Consider the following 17318-nt stretch of genomic DNA (forward strand, 5'->3'; position numbering starts at 1 on the left):
TATTAAGAAAAGGAAAAACAGAAACCACATGATAATCTCAATAGATGCAGAAAAAGCATTTGATAAAATGCAACATCCATTCATGATACAAATTCTTACCAAAATGGGTATTGAGGGAACATGAAGTGAAAGTGAAAGTTGCCCAGGGATGTCCGACTCTTTGCGACCCCATGAGCTATATAGTCCATGGGATTCTCCAGGCCAGTATACTGGAATGGGTAGCCTTTCCCTTCTCCGGGAGATCTTGCTAACCCAGGGATCGAACCCAGGTCTCCCTCATTGCAGGTGAATTCTTTACCAGCTGAGCCATAAGGGAAGGCCAGGAATACTGGGGTGGGTAGCCTATCCCTTCTCCAGCAAATCTTCCCAGCCCAGGAATCAGACCACTGTCTCCTGCATTGTAGGCAGATTCTTTACCAACTGAGCTATCAGGGAAGCCCTTTGAGGGAACATATCTCAACATAAAAGTTATGACAGACCTCAACCAGCATAATACTTAACAGGGAAAAGCTTGAAAACCTTCCTGCTAAAATCTGGAACAAGACAGTGATGCCCACTCTCAGCACTTCTCTTCAACATAATAATGGAAGTCTTAGCCACAGCAATCAGAGAAGAAAAAGAAAAGTTATCCAAATTGGAAGAAGAAGTAAAGTTGTCATTGTAAGCATATGACATGATACTATATATAGAAAACTCTAAAGACTACACACAGAAACTACTAGGACTGATAAACAAATTCAGCAACATAGCAAGATACAAGATTAACATGCAAAAATCTGTTCCACTTCTTTACACTGACAATGAAATATCAGAATTAGTTCAGTTCAGTTCAGTCATGTCTGCCTCTTTGCAACTGCGTGGACTACAGCACGCCTGGCTTCCCTGTCCATCACCAACTCCCAGAGTTTACCCAAACTCATGTCCATTGAGTTGGTGATGCATCCTACCATCTCATCCTCTGTCGTCGCCTTCTCCTCCTGCCTTCAATCTTTCCCAGCATCATGGTCTTTTCCAGTGAGTCAGTTCTTCCCATCAGGTAGCCAGAGTATTGCAGTTTCAGCTTCAGCATAAGTCCTTCCAATGAAAATTCAGGACTGATCTCCTTTAGGATGGACCGGTTGGATCTCCTTGCTGTCCAAGGGACTCTAAAGAGTCTTCTCCAACACCATAGTTCAAAAGCATCAATTCTTCAGCGCTCAGCTTTCTTTATAGTCCAACTCTTACAATCCATACATGACTACTGGAAAAACCATAGCGTTGACTAGACAGACTTTGTTGGCAAAGTAATGTCTCTGCTTTTTAATATGCTGTCTAGGTTGGTCATAGCTTTTCTCCCAAGGAATAAGCAGCTTTTAATTCCATGGCTGTAGTCATCATCTGCAGTGATTTTGGAGCGGCCCAAATAAATAAAGTCTGTCACTGTTTAACCATCTATTTGCCCTGAAGCGATGGGACCAGATTCCATGATCTTAGTTTTCTGAATGTTGAGTTTTAAGCCAGCTTTTTCACTGTCCTGTTTCAATTTCATCAAGAGGCTCTTTAGGTCTTCTTCACTTTCGGCCATAAGGGTGGTGTCATCTGCATATCTGAGGTGACTGATTTTTCTGCTGGCAATCTTGATTCTAGCTTGTGCTTCTTCCAGCCTAACATTTCTCATGATGTTCTCTGCATATAAGATAAATAAGCTGGTGACAATATACAGCCTTGACATACTCCTTTCCAAACTTGGAACCAATCTGTTGTTCCATGTCCAGTTCTAACTGTTGTTTCCTGACCTGCATACAGATTTCTCAAGAGGCAGGTCAGGTGGTCTGATATTCCCATCTGTTTCAGAATTTTCCACAGTTTATTGTGATCCACACAGTCAAAGGCTTTGACATAGGAAATAAAGCAAAAATAGATGTTTTTCTGGAACTCTCTTGCTTTTTTGATGATCCAGCGGATGTTGGCAATCTGATCTCTGGTTCCTCTGCCTTTTCTAAATCCAGCTTGAACATCTGGAAGTTCATTATTCATGTACTGTTGAAGCCTGGCTTGGAGAATTTTGAGCATTACTTGGCTAGCGTGTGAGATGAGTGCAATTATGTGGTAGTTTGAGCATTCTTTGACATTTCCTTTCTTTGGGATTGGAATGAAAACTGACCTTTTCCAGTCCTGTGGCCACTGCTGAGTTTTCCAAATTTACTGGCATATTGAGTGCAGCACTTTCAGAGCAGCATCTTTTAGGATTTGAAATAGCTCAACTGAAATTCCATCACCTCCGCTAGCTTTGTTTGTAGTGATGCTTCCTAAGGCCCATTTGACTTCACATTCCAGGTTGCCTGGCTCTAGGTGAGTGAACATACCATCATGATTATCTGGGTCATGAAGATCTTTTTGTACAGTTCTTCTGTGTATTCTTGCCACCTCTTCTTAATATTTTCTGCTTGTCTTAGGTCCGTACCATTTCTCTCCTTTATTGTGCCCATCTTTGTATGAAATATTCCTTTGATATCTCTAATTTTCTTGAAGAGATCGCTAGTCTTTCCCATGCTATTGTTTTCCTCTGTTTCTTTGCATTGATCACTGAGGAAGGCTTTCTTATCTCTCCTTGCTATTCTTTGGAACTCTGCATTCAAATGGGTATATCTTTCCTTTTCTCCTTTGCTTTTCCCTTCTCTTCTTTTCATAGCCAATTGTAAGGCCTCCTCAGACAACATTTTGCTTTTTTGCATTTCTTCTTCTTGGGGATGGTCTCGATTCCTGTCTCCTGTACAATGTCACGAAACTCCGTCCATAGTTCTCCAGGCACTGTCTATCAGATCTAATCCCTTGAATCTATTTCTCACTTCCACTGTATAATCGTAAGGGATTTGATTTAGGTTATCCCTGAATGGTCTAGTGGTTTTCTCTACTTTCTTCAATTTAAATTTGAATTTGGCAATAAGGAGTTCATGATCTGAGCCACAGTCAGCTCCCAGTCTTGTTTTTGCTGACTGTATAGAGCTTCTCCATCTTTGGCTGCAAAGAATATAATCAGTTTGATTTCGGTGTTGGCCATTTGGTGATGTCCATGTGTAGAATCATCTCTTGTGTTGTTGGAAGAGGGTGTTTGCTATGGCTAGTGCATTCTCTTGGCAGAACTCTATTAGTCTTTGTCCTGTTTCATTCTGTACTCCAAGGCCAAATTTGCCTGTTACTCCAGGTATCTCTCGATTCCCTACTTTTGCATTCCAGTCCCCTATAATGAAAAGGACATCTTTTTTGGGTGTTAGTTCTAGAAGGTCTTATAGGTCTTCATAGAACTGTTCAACTTCAGCTTCTTCAGCATTAGTGGTCGGGGCATAGACTTGTATTACTGTGATATTGAATGGTTTGCCTTGGAAACGAACAGAGATCATTCTGTCATTTTTGAGATTGCATCCAAGTACTGCATTTCAGACTCTCTTGTTGATTATGAGGGCTACTCCATTTCTTCTAAGGGATTCTTGCCCACAGTAGTAGATGTAATGGTCATCTGAGTTAAATTCACCCATTCCAGTCCATTTTAGTTTGCTGATTCCTAAAGTGTCGATGTTCACTCTTGCCATCTTGCTGATTCCTAAGATGTTGATGTTCACTCTTGTCATCTCCTGCTTGACCACTTCCAATTTACCTTGATTCATGGACCTAATATTCCAGGTTCCTATGCAGTATTGCTCTTTACAGCATCAGCCTTTGCTTCTTTCACCAGTCACATCCACAGCTGGGTGTTGTTTTTGCTTTGGCTCCATCTCTTAATTCTTTCTGGAGTTATTTCTCCACTGATCTCCAGTAGCGTTTTGGGCACCTACCGAACTGGGGAGTTCATCTTTCAGTGTCCTATCTTTTTGCCTTTTCATCCTGTTCACTGACAGTATTGCTGGGTGTGTGCTGTGTTTATCACTGTAAATCAAATGAGCCCTCTTCAGTTTCAGCAGAGAAACTGCCGGTCCTCACAGCCTGTCCCACCCTGGGAAAACCTTTACTGACTGAGCTGATAGAATAGGTGCAGCCTCAGGCCAGAAGCCTCAGGTCAGAGCTTCCCTGGTGGCTCAGACAGAAGCGTCTGCCTGCAATGTGGGAGACCCTGTTTTGATTCCTGGGTTGGTAAGATCTCCTGGAGAAAGAAATGGCAACCCACTCCAGTATTCTTGCCTGGAAAAATTTCATGGATGAAAGAGCCTGAAGGTCTACAGTCCATGAGGTTGCAACCAGTTGGACATGACTGAGCGACTAACACACGCAGGCCAGAAGACCACAGATTTTTACTGTTCTTACCCAAAGTTCAGCAGTTTAAAAAACAAAGTAAAATTTTCAGATCGTTACATGCTTTTGGTCAGTTTCCAAAGTACTGAAATGATTGTTGTTGTTAAGTTTTATCCAGCTTTAAAGTTGCTTTTTAAAGGGGTGATTTTGCCAGCATTCTTATACTCAGTCATAGCCAAAAGTCCTGCCCTTTTCTTTATTGTCTCTTTTCTCTCATGATTAAGCAGTCACCTATCTCTCTGAACACTGGGTCTTTCTTTGATCCTTTCACTAGCTCCTTTTGCTAATATTGAAATGTGGGCAGAATATGAGGTTTTTTGCCCTGCATAATCTTTCTTTCCACTCTCTCAGTGACGTCATAGCTTCTCAAGCCTTTAACCATAATGTCATACAGATGCTTATAGGGTCAGTTCAGTTCAGTCTCTCAGTTGTGTCTGACTCTTTGCAACATCATGAACTGCAGCATGCCAGGCTTCCCTGTCCATCACCAACTCCCGGAGCTTGCTCAAACTCATGTCCAAGTGATGCCACCCAACCATCTCATCCTCTGTCATCCCCTTTTCCTCCTGCCTTCAATTTTCCCCAGCATCAGGGTCTTTTCCATTTAGTCAGCTCTTCGCATCAGGTGGCCAAAGTATTGGAGGTTCAGCTTCAGCATCAGTCCTTCCAATGAATATTCCGGGTTGAGTTCCTTTAGGATTGACTGCTTGGATCTCCTTGCAGTCCAAGGGACTCTCAAGACTCTTCTCCAACACCACAGGTCAAAAGCATCAATTCTTTCGTGCTCAGCTTTCCTTACGGTCCAACTCTCACATCCATACATGACTACTGGAAAAACTGTAGGTTTGAGTAGATGGATGGACCTTTGTCAGCAAAGTAATGTCTCAGCTTTTTAATATGCTGTGTAGGTTGGTCATAGCTTTTCTTCTAAGGAGCAAACGTCTTTTAATTTCATGATTGCAGTCACCATCTGCAGAGATTTTGGAGCCCAAAGAAGATTAAGTCTGTCACTGTTTCCGCTGTTTCCTCATTTATTTGCCATGAAGTGATGGGACCAGATGCCATGATCTTAATTTTTTGAGTTTTGACTTTTAAGCCAGCCTTTTCACTGTCTTCTTTCACTTTAATCGAGAGTCTGTTTAGTTCCTCCTTGTTTTCTGCCATAAAGGTGATGTCGTCTGCATATCTGAGGTGATTGATGTTTCTCCCGGAAATCTTGATTCCAATTTGTGCTTCATCCAGCCCAGCATTTTGCATAATGTACTCTGCATATAAGTCACTATCTGCTTAAAAGGTCATTATTTCTAATTTAGTCCTTCATGCCTATACTCTAGTTAAAAAATTCTGAGTGCTGGCTTCACAATTCTGTATGAGCATCTTGTCATCAATACAAAGTCAACATGTTCAATTCCCGTCTTTAGCTTTCAAACATTTTTTCCACATAACATTTATACTTCGTGACCTTTGTGATTATATGATTTGATTTATTACACAGCACCAATATTCTTTTATTCACCAGAATTTGATCACGGTACTTTATCTTTGATTTATTTTTCCTCATTCTCTGTATGTGTTCATTAAACAATATATTCAAGGGACTTAACATGGAGCTTGTTGCATGTAAGTGCTCAATATGGTGATGGTGATAATGATTATTATTATTGTTTCATCAAATATTAAAACTCTGAATCAACAATATCTGTCTTCTCCTCATTATAAGGAAAGGATGGAGTTGTGAAAGGAATGGTAGATTGAGAATCAGCTAAGCTAGTTAGGATTCTAATCTGCCACTTATAGTCACTTGACCTTAGAAAACTCCCCTAACTTTTCTGGACCAGTTTCCTTACGTAAAATTTGGGGATCAGTAATATTTTCCTGAAGATATATATGTGTACGCGTATGTGTGTGTGTGTCCCCTAGGCTTGCTGGAGAAAGTCAAATGGGATAACTAAACTTATAATAATTGTATCTTACAGGTTATTAAGGAGAGCCATTCACTCTCAGCTTCCATGCTAATTTCAGGCTGTTTTTACTTTTTTTCCTGGTTTACAATAACTTTCAAACTAGTTTCCCTACATGTTCCCAAAGCCACCTTGCAGTAGATTAATCTTAATAGATGTCATATCTAATGATATCATTCCCCTGCCTGAAAACCTGCATTAGATAAAGTAAATCTAAACCCAGCTTGACATTATTACACCAGATTACATTTTAGTTTCTTGTTTCCTTTGGATGCAAATATCATGTCTTATCTTAATATTGACACATTTTTTACCCTGCAGTGCCCTGGTCATGGTCATCAGTAAATATATTAAGGGGTTTCTGCTTTGTTTAATATGAAGAGGAACACATCTTATTTTTCAAGTAATCTTTTTTCTCCCCTTCCACATTAATTGCTTACTGAAAGCATGTTCTATAGACTCAATTTTGCCAAAGGAAATCTATTCAGAGTTTGGTTTCTAATGGAAAAGAATGCCATGACGTAATGAAAAATTAAAATTTTATTGTCACCCTTCTCCATGTGGAGTCTTTTCAGTTCAAAGGAAATGACATTTATAGTAGCCTTATTATGGGATAGTTTCTGCTGAATCCATAGTCATTTAATATAGTTACTTAGTGAACCTCTTTAAATAGATGCTTCTTTTGAAAATCTCTGGAGTTATGATTTGATAGTGTGACCTGACAAGTGAAACAAGGGTTTCTTGTAATGACCAGTGAAAGTAGATGCTGTCAGTCTGGAATTTTCTTGCTTAAAATTCTGCTTGATTTTTTTTTTTTTCTGAGTAGATTGGTGGTCCTCAGACTTTAATGGAAAAAATTGGGGATATTCTTAAATACATATGCTCAGGCTGTGGCCTCAAAACTGTGGTTTCATAGTTTGGAGTGGGGTTTAGGATTTCCATTTTTAATAGCATCCCAAGAATGTATCTAAGGCAGGTGTTGGGCAGGCCACACTTTGTAGAGAAATGCTGCCCTTAGTGAAAGTTCTGTATTACCTTGAGTTTTTAGACTGGCTAACCTAATTTTTAAATCTTTCTTTAAAAACCTTTCTCATTACAGAAACAGAAGATCTGTGGGAGCTTGACTTTGCAGCATCACATGCTAGAACCTGTTCAGCGCATTCCCCGGTATGAGATGCTCCTTAAGGACTACCTAAGGAAATTGCCCCCTGATTCTCCGGACTGGAATGATGCTAAAAGTAAATCCCCCCTTCCATTATGGGATAATTTAGTGGCCAAGTAGCCTTGTGATTTCAAAGTGAAGTAGAAGCCACTTTAGTAAAATATTGGTGCCAGAAAATAACTTCACTGGAAATTGTTATCAACACCTCAATTAGGCAAGCACTTTTTAGCCCAAATCATAGGCTTAGAGCAATGCAAATCACATTTCTCATGCTGGTTTCACATTAGTGATTAACTCTGAAATATAAAACTGTAGTCTTAGAGACATCTGGAATAGCAATACACAATTACCTTCTCACAGGAAGAAGAAAACCATTCGGAATTACTAGTGCTGCTGGTTAATTAGGGGGGTAGATATATACCAAGAAAACTAAGATGACATTTACTATTTAAAAATAGCCTAAGCAAAGTGATTTCTCTCCACCTTTTACTAAGATAGAAGAGAAAATAATGCTGTTTAGTGTCAGCATTTTCCCTAAGAAAACTTAATTCCTGTTCTACTCATTATCTTTTTTTTTTTATTAGGTCATAATGAAAGACTTTTTAGGACCTAAGTGTTTCAATAAGATATTTGTTTTCTTGTGTACTTTTGAAAAAATCAATTAACTGTGTAAAATGAAAGTTTAACTTGGGTTGGTAATCAACATGTACTACAACTGCTACTAAAACCAGCAGAACTAGCGGTAGGATTGGAAGTTGGATTACTATTGCTACTGCTCAGACTAGTCTCTTGGGCAGTAGCCCCAGCCCATCTTAACTTGTCTCCCTCTACCTTGGATCCTATATGGAATGTACTGAGTTGCCCAAATCAGGATAGTTCTCTAAAATATAAATAAAAATTCCTTTTCATCTGTATTCAAAGACTTTGACTTCTGCTGAGGTACTTATGTCAAAAGTGAGAAAGTCGGAATTATCTGATGGTCCAGTAGTTAAGAATTCACTGCCAATGCAGGGGATACAGTTTTGATCTCTCTTCTGGGAGGATTCCACATGCTGCAGAACAACTAAGGCTATGCACCACAACTGTGGAGCCTGTGAGCCACAACTACTTAAAGCCCGTGCACCATAGAGCTCATGTTCCACAACAAGAGACGCCACAGAAGTGAGAAACCCATACATCACAACAAAGAGTAGCCCCTGATTACTGCACTAGAGAAAGCCTACACACAAAAACAAAGACCCAGGGCAGCCAAAAAATAATTAAATAAATAAAAATTTTAAAATAGGAAAAAAAACTGTGTGGTGAGAAGGGTAGGGGCTGGTGGTCCCCACTCCACCTCCCCCCTTTCCAAAATGAGAATCAGCAACATAATAGGGTATTTTATTACTCTTTGATTTCCCATTAGTGCTTATACTAACATTCTAAGGAAACACAAAAATACTTTTAGAAACCTAAAAGTAGAGGGGAAAGCAGCAAAAGTGCATTTTTTTCAGCAGTAGAACAAAGAAGACAGAAAAGTTGGTTCAGAATGATGAGGTTGTTGTGATACCAGAATTAACCCAACCAGTATTCATAAGATAGAAAAGAAAGGAGGAGAGCAGGACATGATGGAGGATTGAGAACATTCCCTCAGGTTAACCCAGCAGGAAGCCTCAGCTTCCACCTTCAACCTGTCTTCACCAGTAGTCCTAAAGCTCCTACCTTGACCAATTCAAAGATCCTACCTTCCCCATTCCCATCTGTCACTACCACCTGCCTTAGCAACAAAACCTTCCATCGACATTGGCATCAGAAAATTCTCTCTCACCTAGATTAGAACTGTGAGTGTGTTTTCCCAGAGAAAACTGATTATGTTTCTTGGTTAATTTACTTGTAAAATTAGTTAAATACTTACTACTGCTGAAATGTAGAACTTTTGAGTCAGAAGACTTAGGTTCAAATGTAGCCCTTCAGTATCATAATTTGTGACCCTACCCAAGTAACATCACTCTCTACTTCTTTCACCTGCCAAATTAAGCTAATGTATTTTCCATTCAGGGTTGCATAAAAATGAATTGACATAATATATGTGAACACCCCTGACAAAGTGCCTTGTAACAAGCTATTGTCACGATGTTTACTATTTTGAAGATTCCTAATGAATTAAATGTACCTGTGAGTCTAGTCACTAAGCTGCTGCTGCTGCTAAGTTGCTTCAGTCATGTCTGACTCCGTGCAACCCCATAGACGGCAGCCCGCCAGGCTCCCCCGTCCCTGGGATTCCCCAGGCAAGAACACTGGAGTGGGTTGCCATTTCCTTCTCCAATGCATGAAAGGGAAAAGTGAACGTGAAGTCTCTCCGTGGTGTCTGACTTTTAGCGACCCCATGGACTGCAGCCTACCAGGCCCCTCTGTCCATGGGATTTTCCAGGCAAGAATACTGGAGTGGGTTGCCTTTGCCTTCTCCCTAGTCACTATATATGACTTTTTATGACTAAGTACCTTTCAAATTCCAAATCATCTGCTTAAAAATGAACTTTGGAAGTATCCAGTTTGTAAATGGAAATTGCCCTTGCTTTTACTGTGTGTCTTTGCTCTCAGATTCCTTATTAAACTATATATTACTCAGCTATCTAGTAATATAGTAAGGACAGAATATATTTACTTTTCTTTTTTCCTGTTTAGAATCACTTGAAATTATATCTACAGCAGCAAGCCATTCTAATAGTGCAATAAGAAAAATGGTAAGTAGTTTTCAGAGGAAATGGGAATCTTTTAGTTAGATAATTGTTAATAATGTAGTCTAATATTATCTACAGTTTTGGACCAAAATGAATTGAGACAAGTGAACAAAAAATATTGTTTATAAAATGTTTAGGACTGTCTGTGATTATGCTCTTCCCTCTTCTCCCAGGTTTTAATTTGCTCTTAACTGATCTTTATACTTAAGTTTATGCTTAGTTCCAATCCTTTCTGAATTGTGTATATTTTAGCTGCAGTCATTGATTAAAGGCATTAAGGTGAAACCTCCTTATATTTGATCTTTCTGTGTTTGTTTTAATTTCCTAGGAAAACCTAAAGAAACTCTTAGAGATTTATGAAATGTTGGGAGAAGAAGAAGACATTGTAAATCCTTCAAATGAATTAATAAAAGATGGACAGATCCTCAAACTAGCTGCTCGGAACACATCAGCACAAGAGCGCTACCTTTTCCTAGTGAGTTTTGTAGTATGAGGAAGTCACATAAGAATACCTCATAACACTGTTTTATGTATCTTGGAAAAGTAGGGTGCTTGCTTGCTCACCCAAGCAATTATTTCTTATCTGATTTAGTCAATACTGTCTGAATTCCACATCAGGGAAGGTCCATAGTAACTAAAACTTGTTCTTTGAAGGACATAAATCTGTTTTTCAAGTATTTTTCTATAATTTTTCTGTGTCCTTATCATGAGTAATTTATTTCAGTAACACATAGTAAAGATAAATTTAACCTTTCCTTGAAGATCATAGGCATCAGTGTATATATGGGGATCACTATTTTAATTATTCTTGTTTAAAGAAATATATAGACAAATCTGCAAAACTTGTGCGTCAAATGTCTGTGTAAAAGTGCATGAGTTTGCCACATAGTTCTTTTTCACTGTAGTCACTCTCTGCCCCTCTCTTAACTTCCTGGAAATGACAGTTAGTCTAGAACTACCTGGAGAAGGGAATGGCAAACCACTTCAGTATTCCTACCTAAAGAACCTCATGAATAGTATGAAAAGGCAAAAAGATAGGACACTGAAAGATGAACTCCTCAGGTCAGTAAGTGCCCAATATGCTACTGGAGAACAATGGAGAAATAACTCCAGAAAGAATGAAGAGATGGAGCCAAAGCAAAAACAATACCCAGCTGTGGATGTGACTGGTGATGGAAATAAAGTCCGATGCTATAAAGGTCAATATTGCATAGGAACCTGGAATGTTAGGTCCATGAATCAGGGTAAATTGGAAGTGGTCAAACAGGACAAGGCAAGACATTTTAGGAATCAGAGAATTAAAATGGACCAGATGGGTGAATTTAGTTCAGGTGACCATTATATCTGTCACTGGGGGGAAGAAATGGAGTAGCCCTCATAGTCAACCAAAGAGTCTGAAATGCAGTACTTGGATGCAGTCTCAAAAATGACAGGATGATTTCTGTTCATTTCCAAGGCAAACCATTCAGTATCACAGTAATCCAAGTCTATGCCTCAACCACTAATGCCAAAGAAGTTGAAGTTGAACAGTTCTATGAAGACCTTCAATACCTTCTAGAACTAGTATCAAAAAAAGAAGTCCTTTTCATCATAGGGGACTGGAATGCAAAAGCAGGTAGTTAGATATCCGGAGTAACAGGCAAGTTTGGCCTTGGAGTACAAAATGCAGTAGGGCAAAGGCTAACAGTTTGGTCAAGAGAACACACTGGTCATACAAAACACCCTCTTCCAACAACACAAGAGAAGACTCTACACATGGACATCACCAGATGGCCAACACCAAAATCAGATTGATTATATTCTTTGCAGCCGAATATGGAGAAACTCTATACAGTCAGCAAACACAGGACCAGGAGCTGTCTGTGGCTGAGATCATGAACTCCTTGTTGCAAAATTCAGACTGAAACTGAAGAAAGTAGGGAAAGCCACTAGACCATTTAGGTATGAACTAAATCAAATTCCTTATGATTATACAGTGGAAGTGACAAATAGTTTCAAGGAATTAGATGTGATAGACAGAGTGCCTGAAGAATGATGGACAGAGGTTCATATAACTGTATAGGAGGCAGTGATTAAAACCATCACTGGTTTTGCAAAAAAGCAAAATGTTTGAGGAGGCCTTACAAATAGCTGAGAAAAGAAGAGAAGGTAAAGGCAAAGGAGAAAAGGAAAGATACACCCATTTGAATGCAGAATTTCAAAGAAAAGCCAGAAGAGATAAGAAAGCCTTCCTCAGTGATCAATGCAAAGAAATAAAGGAAAACAATAGAATGGGAAAGACTAGAGATCTCTTCAAGTAAATTAGAGATACTAAGGGAACATTTCATGCAATGATGGGCACAATCAAGGACAGAAACAGTATGGATCTAACAGAAGCAGAAGATATTAAGAAGAGATGTCAAGAATACACAGGAGAACTATACAAAAAAGATCTTCATGACCCAGATAACCACGATGGTGTGATCACTCACCTAGAGTCAGACATCCTGGACTGGGAAGTCCACTGAGCCTTAAAAAGCATCACTGCAAATAGAGCTAGTGGAGATGAGTGATACAACTCTGACTTAGAATATTTGACTCAAGAATATTAGAGTTAACAGGGGAACATTTCACGCAAAGTGAAAGTGAAAATCGCTCTGTTGTGTCCGACTCTTTGCAACCCTATGGACTATACAGTCCATGGAATTCTCCAGGCCAGAATAATGGAGTGGGTAGCCTATCCCTTCTCCAGCGGGTCTTCCCCACCCAGGAATTGAACTGGAGTCTCCTGCATTGCAGGTGGATTCTTTACCAATTGAACTATTAGGGAAGCATCTTCATGCAGAGATGGGCACAATAAAAGACAGAAATGGTATGGACCTAACAGAAATATAAGATATTAAGAAGGGGTGATAAGAATACACAGAACTATAGGAAAAGGTTCTTAGTGACCCAGATAACCATGATTGTATGATCACTCACCTAGAGCCAGAGTGTGAGGTCAAGTGGGCCTTAGAAAGCATCACTATGAACAAAGCTAGTGGAGGTGATGGAATTCCAGCTGAGCTATTTCATATCCTAAAAGATGATGCTGTGAAAGTGCTGTCCTCCATATGCCACCGAATTTGGAAAACTCAGCAGTGGCACAGGACTAGAAAAGGCAAGTTTTCATTCCAATCCCAAAGAAAGGAAATGTCAAAGAATATTCAAACTATCGCACAGTTGCACTTATCTCACATGCTAGCAATGTAATGCTCAAAATTCTCCAAGCTAGGCTTCAACAGTACATGAACCAAGAACTTGTAGATGTTCAAGCTGGATTTAGAAAAGGCAGAGGAACCGGAGATCAAATTGCCAACATCTGTTGGATCATAGAAAAAGCAAGAAAATCCCAGAAAAACATCTACTTTTGCTTCATTGACTAAGCTAAAGCCTTTGACTCTGTGGATCACAATGAACTTTGGAAAACTCTTCAAGAGATGGGAGTACCAGACCACCTTACCTCCCTCCTGAGAAATCTGTGTATAGGTCAAGAAGCAACAGTTAGAACCTGGCGTGGAAAGCAAACTGGTTCCAAGTTTGGAAAGGAGTACATGAAGGCTGTATATTGCCACCCTGCTTATTTAACTTACATGGATAGTGCATCATGCAAAATGCTGGGCTGGATGCAACACAAGCTGGAATTGAGATTGCTAGGAGAAATATCTGTCATCTCAGATATGCAGATGACACCATGCTTATGGCAGAAAGCAAAGAGGAACTAAAAAAGCTCTTGATGAAAGTGAAAGAAGAAAGTGAAAAAGCTGGCTTAAAACTCAGCATTCAAAAAATGAAGATCATGGCATCCAGTCCCATCACTTCATGGCAAGAAAGTGAGGAAACAGTGATAGACTTCATTTTTCTAGGCTCCAAAATCTCTGCAGATGGTGACTACAGCCATGAAATTAAAAGGCGCTTGCCCTTTGGAAGAAAAGCTATGACCAACCTAGACAGCGTATTAAAAACCTGAGACATTACTTTGTCAGCAAAGATCCATCTAGTCAAAGCTATGGTTTTTCCAGTAGTCATGTATGGATGTGAGAGTTGGACCATAAAGAAAGCTGAACATTGAAGAATTGATGCTTTTGAAATGTGGTGTTGGAGAAGACTTGAGAGTCCCTTGGACTTCAAGGTGATCAAACCCGTCACTTCTACAGGAAATCATTCCTGAATATCATTGGAAGGACGATGCTAAAGCTGAAGCTCCAATTCTTTGGCCACCTCATTGGAAGAACTGACTCATTGGAAAAACCCTGATGCTGGGAAAGATTGAAGGCAAAAGGAGAAGGGGACGACAGAAGATGAGATGGTTGGATGGCATCACTGACTTGATGTACATGAGTTTCAGCAAGCTCTGGTAGTTGGTGATGGATAGGAAGGTCTGGCATGCAGTAGTCCATGGGTTCGCAGTGAGTCAGACACAACTGAGCAACTGTTTTGAACTGAACTAGGACTTACTGAAAATAAGAGCTCTTCTTGGGGCATCCAGGTCTTTATTTTTAGTCTCTCTTATTTCCAGTCCCTTTCTATATCTAATGATCAATAATAATCATAACAGCTAACAATGTTAATAATAAGCTAACCTTGAATAATTGAATAATAGATCAGTAAATTTTAGCTATTTCTATGATTGTTATTATAGGCAAAGAAACAGAGTGACATTGATAAAGAGGATGCCCTGTGACTGTCACATGACACATTCTCAGGATGTTATTCATGTCTGACTTTTCTGCTGCATGGCAGTCATATCACCAGCCTTAGTATGAGTTGTTGGGGACTAGAGGATTCTGTTGTCTGATTGAAGCTTCCCTTGAAAGACAAATTTATAGGAACTAACTGTCATGCAGAGGGTGTTCATGATATCTCTCATTTTTAAAAAAGAACATTTGGTCACCAGGTGATCAAACATTTCTAGTTCAAGTTTATAAAACTCAAGAAAATTGAAAACATGTCCACACAAAATTTGTACGTGAATGTTTGTAGCAAAATTATTTATTATAGCCCCAAAGTGGAAACAACCTAAATGTTCATCAACTGATGAATAGATAAACAATTTGGTATACCTATTCACTGGAATATTATATGGCAGTAAAAAGGAGTAAAATACTAACATATGCTACGTGGATAAACTTTGAAACATCGTGTAAGTGAACAAAGCCACTTACAAAAAGGCCACACTGTATGATATTATTTCATTTAAACAAAATGTCTAGAATATTACTTACTACTTATAGGAAGTGAGTAGTGGTAGCCATGGGCTGGTGGGGAGAGGAAATAGGCACAGGATTTCTGTTTAGAGTTATGAAGTGTTCTGAAATTAGTAGTGATGGTTGCACAATTAACAACTATATAAAATCCATGAATTATACATTTTAAAAGGGTTTTTTGAATTATATCTCATAACATAATTTTTATAGATAGTTTCCAAATTACCTATAAAAAAATCTTCATTTGGGCTCAAAAGAAGAACTTCACCTTTCAGAGGTTTTATAGAGACCTAAATGTAAATCAGGGACTTGTAATGTTTTATTAGGGTTCAGAGAGCTATTTACTTAGAAATATAGGTTTTGTTACTCAGATATGGTGAAGCCAACACATCAGGAGATGATTGCCATTGAAAAGATAGTTATAATCACAGATCCCAAAAGGCGGGGGGAATGCCACACCAAGGGCTTCGTGAAAAAGCACCAGCGTTGGCCAGAAGGCAGAGGGAGCAAGCAGAACATGTGGGCAAGAACTTTTAGTTTGGTTTCTGCAAGAAGGAATAGGCAAGACAGGGAAAACATGCTTAGAATTTACTGGTTTAAATCATTTCATTAGGCTGTGAGGCACAGGGACCATCGCCTGGTACCTAGCCTTAGGGTTCTTGGAGAAGGGGAACACTGGCCCAGAGTATGAAAACTCAGTGGGGAAGGTGGCTGGGGTGTGGGATGTGCGCCTGTTAGAGTTATACTTGCACGTGAGTCCCTCACTGTCTCAGAACTGAGTAGTCCTGAGAGGGGGCATCACTTCATGGCAAATAGATGGGGAAACAGTGAAAACAGTGGCTGACTTTATTTTGGGGGGCTCCAAAATCACTGCACATGGTGATTGCAGCCATTAAATTAAAAGACACTTACTCCTTGGAGGGAAAGTTATGACCAACCTAGACAGCATATTAAAAAGCAGAGACATTACTTTGCGAACAAAGGTCCATCTAGTCAAGGCTATGGTTTTTCCAGTGGTCATGTATGGATGTGAGAGTTGGACTGTGAAGAAAGCTGAGCACAGAAGAATTGATGCTTTTGAACTGTGGTGTTGGTGAAGACCCTTGAGAGTCCCTTGGACTGCAAGGAGATCCAACCAGTCCATCCTAACGGCAATCAGTCCTGGGTGTTCATTGGAAGGACTGATGCTGAAGCTGAAACTCCAATACTTTGACCACCTGATGTGAAGAGCTGACTCATTTGAAAAGACCCTGATGCTGGGAAAGATTGAGGGCAGGAGGAGAAGGGGATGACAGAGGATGAGATGGTTGGATGGCGTCACCGACACAATGGACGTGGGTTTGGGTGGACTCCGGGAGTTGGTGATGGACAGGGAGGCCTGGCGTGCTTCGGTTCATGGGGTCCCAAAGAGTCGGACACAACTGAGCGGCTGAACTGACTGACTTAAAGGGGGCAGTCCTCCAATGTCAGCAGGGCCCCAAAATGTCAGAGCATCAGAAATCCAGATTAAAAAGACATGCTTAATATCTATTCTGGGCATAATGCCTGGTAGTCAGTGTCTTCTGTTTGTCTTTACCTTTAGGTGCTTAGGTAAATTTCCTTCCCCCTCTTCAACATTAGTGTTACAGTTTCTATAGTTAAACTTTAAGCTCTGTGTCTCCCAGTGGTCTTCGTTTAATTTTCACATTTGAGAATTATTGTGAAATAGTTTTGGATTGAATACCTTAATACAGAGCCAGAGTAAGAAGCTGTTCGGAGAACAGATGGCAAAGGGCCTTGAGGGGATACAGCAGTAGTGACTTTGAGGAAAGTACCTGAAAGTACCTATCTTGTTCCAGTTATTATAAGTTATCAAACATATCATTCTCCTTCTGAGAGAATGAAGTCCAACAGTAGAAATTTTAGGAAAGCCTTATCCATCTTTTGAAGACCATCTTAGAAGCATTTCGTATGATGTTCTTTCTTTCAGTCCTCCCCCTCTATT

General features: G+C 39.7%; 1 protein-coding gene across 4 annotated transcripts in view; it reads left to right on the top strand.

Moving 5' to 3' along the window:
• The window catches only part of FGD4 (FYVE, RhoGEF and PH domain containing 4), a 235764-nt gene that overhangs the window by 184757 nt on the left and 33689 nt on the right, over positions 1-17318 (top strand). For all 4 annotated transcript variants that reach the window (XM_043440742.1, XM_043440743.1, XM_043440744.1 and 1 more), the window contains exons 8-10: positions 7327-7465; positions 10054-10112; positions 10438-10584. In XM_043440742.1, the coding sequence (XP_043296677.1) occupies positions 7327-7465; positions 10054-10112; positions 10438-10584 (345 nt within the window). The remainder of the gene's footprint in view (positions 1-7326; positions 7466-10053; positions 10113-10437; positions 10585-17318) is intronic.

Source organism: Cervus canadensis, chromosome 21, assembly GCF_019320065.1.
Source record: "Cervus canadensis isolate Bull #8, Minnesota chromosome 21, ASM1932006v1, whole genome shotgun sequence".
NCBI classification, from domain to species: domain Eukaryota; kingdom Metazoa; phylum Chordata; class Mammalia; order Artiodactyla; family Cervidae; genus Cervus; species Cervus canadensis.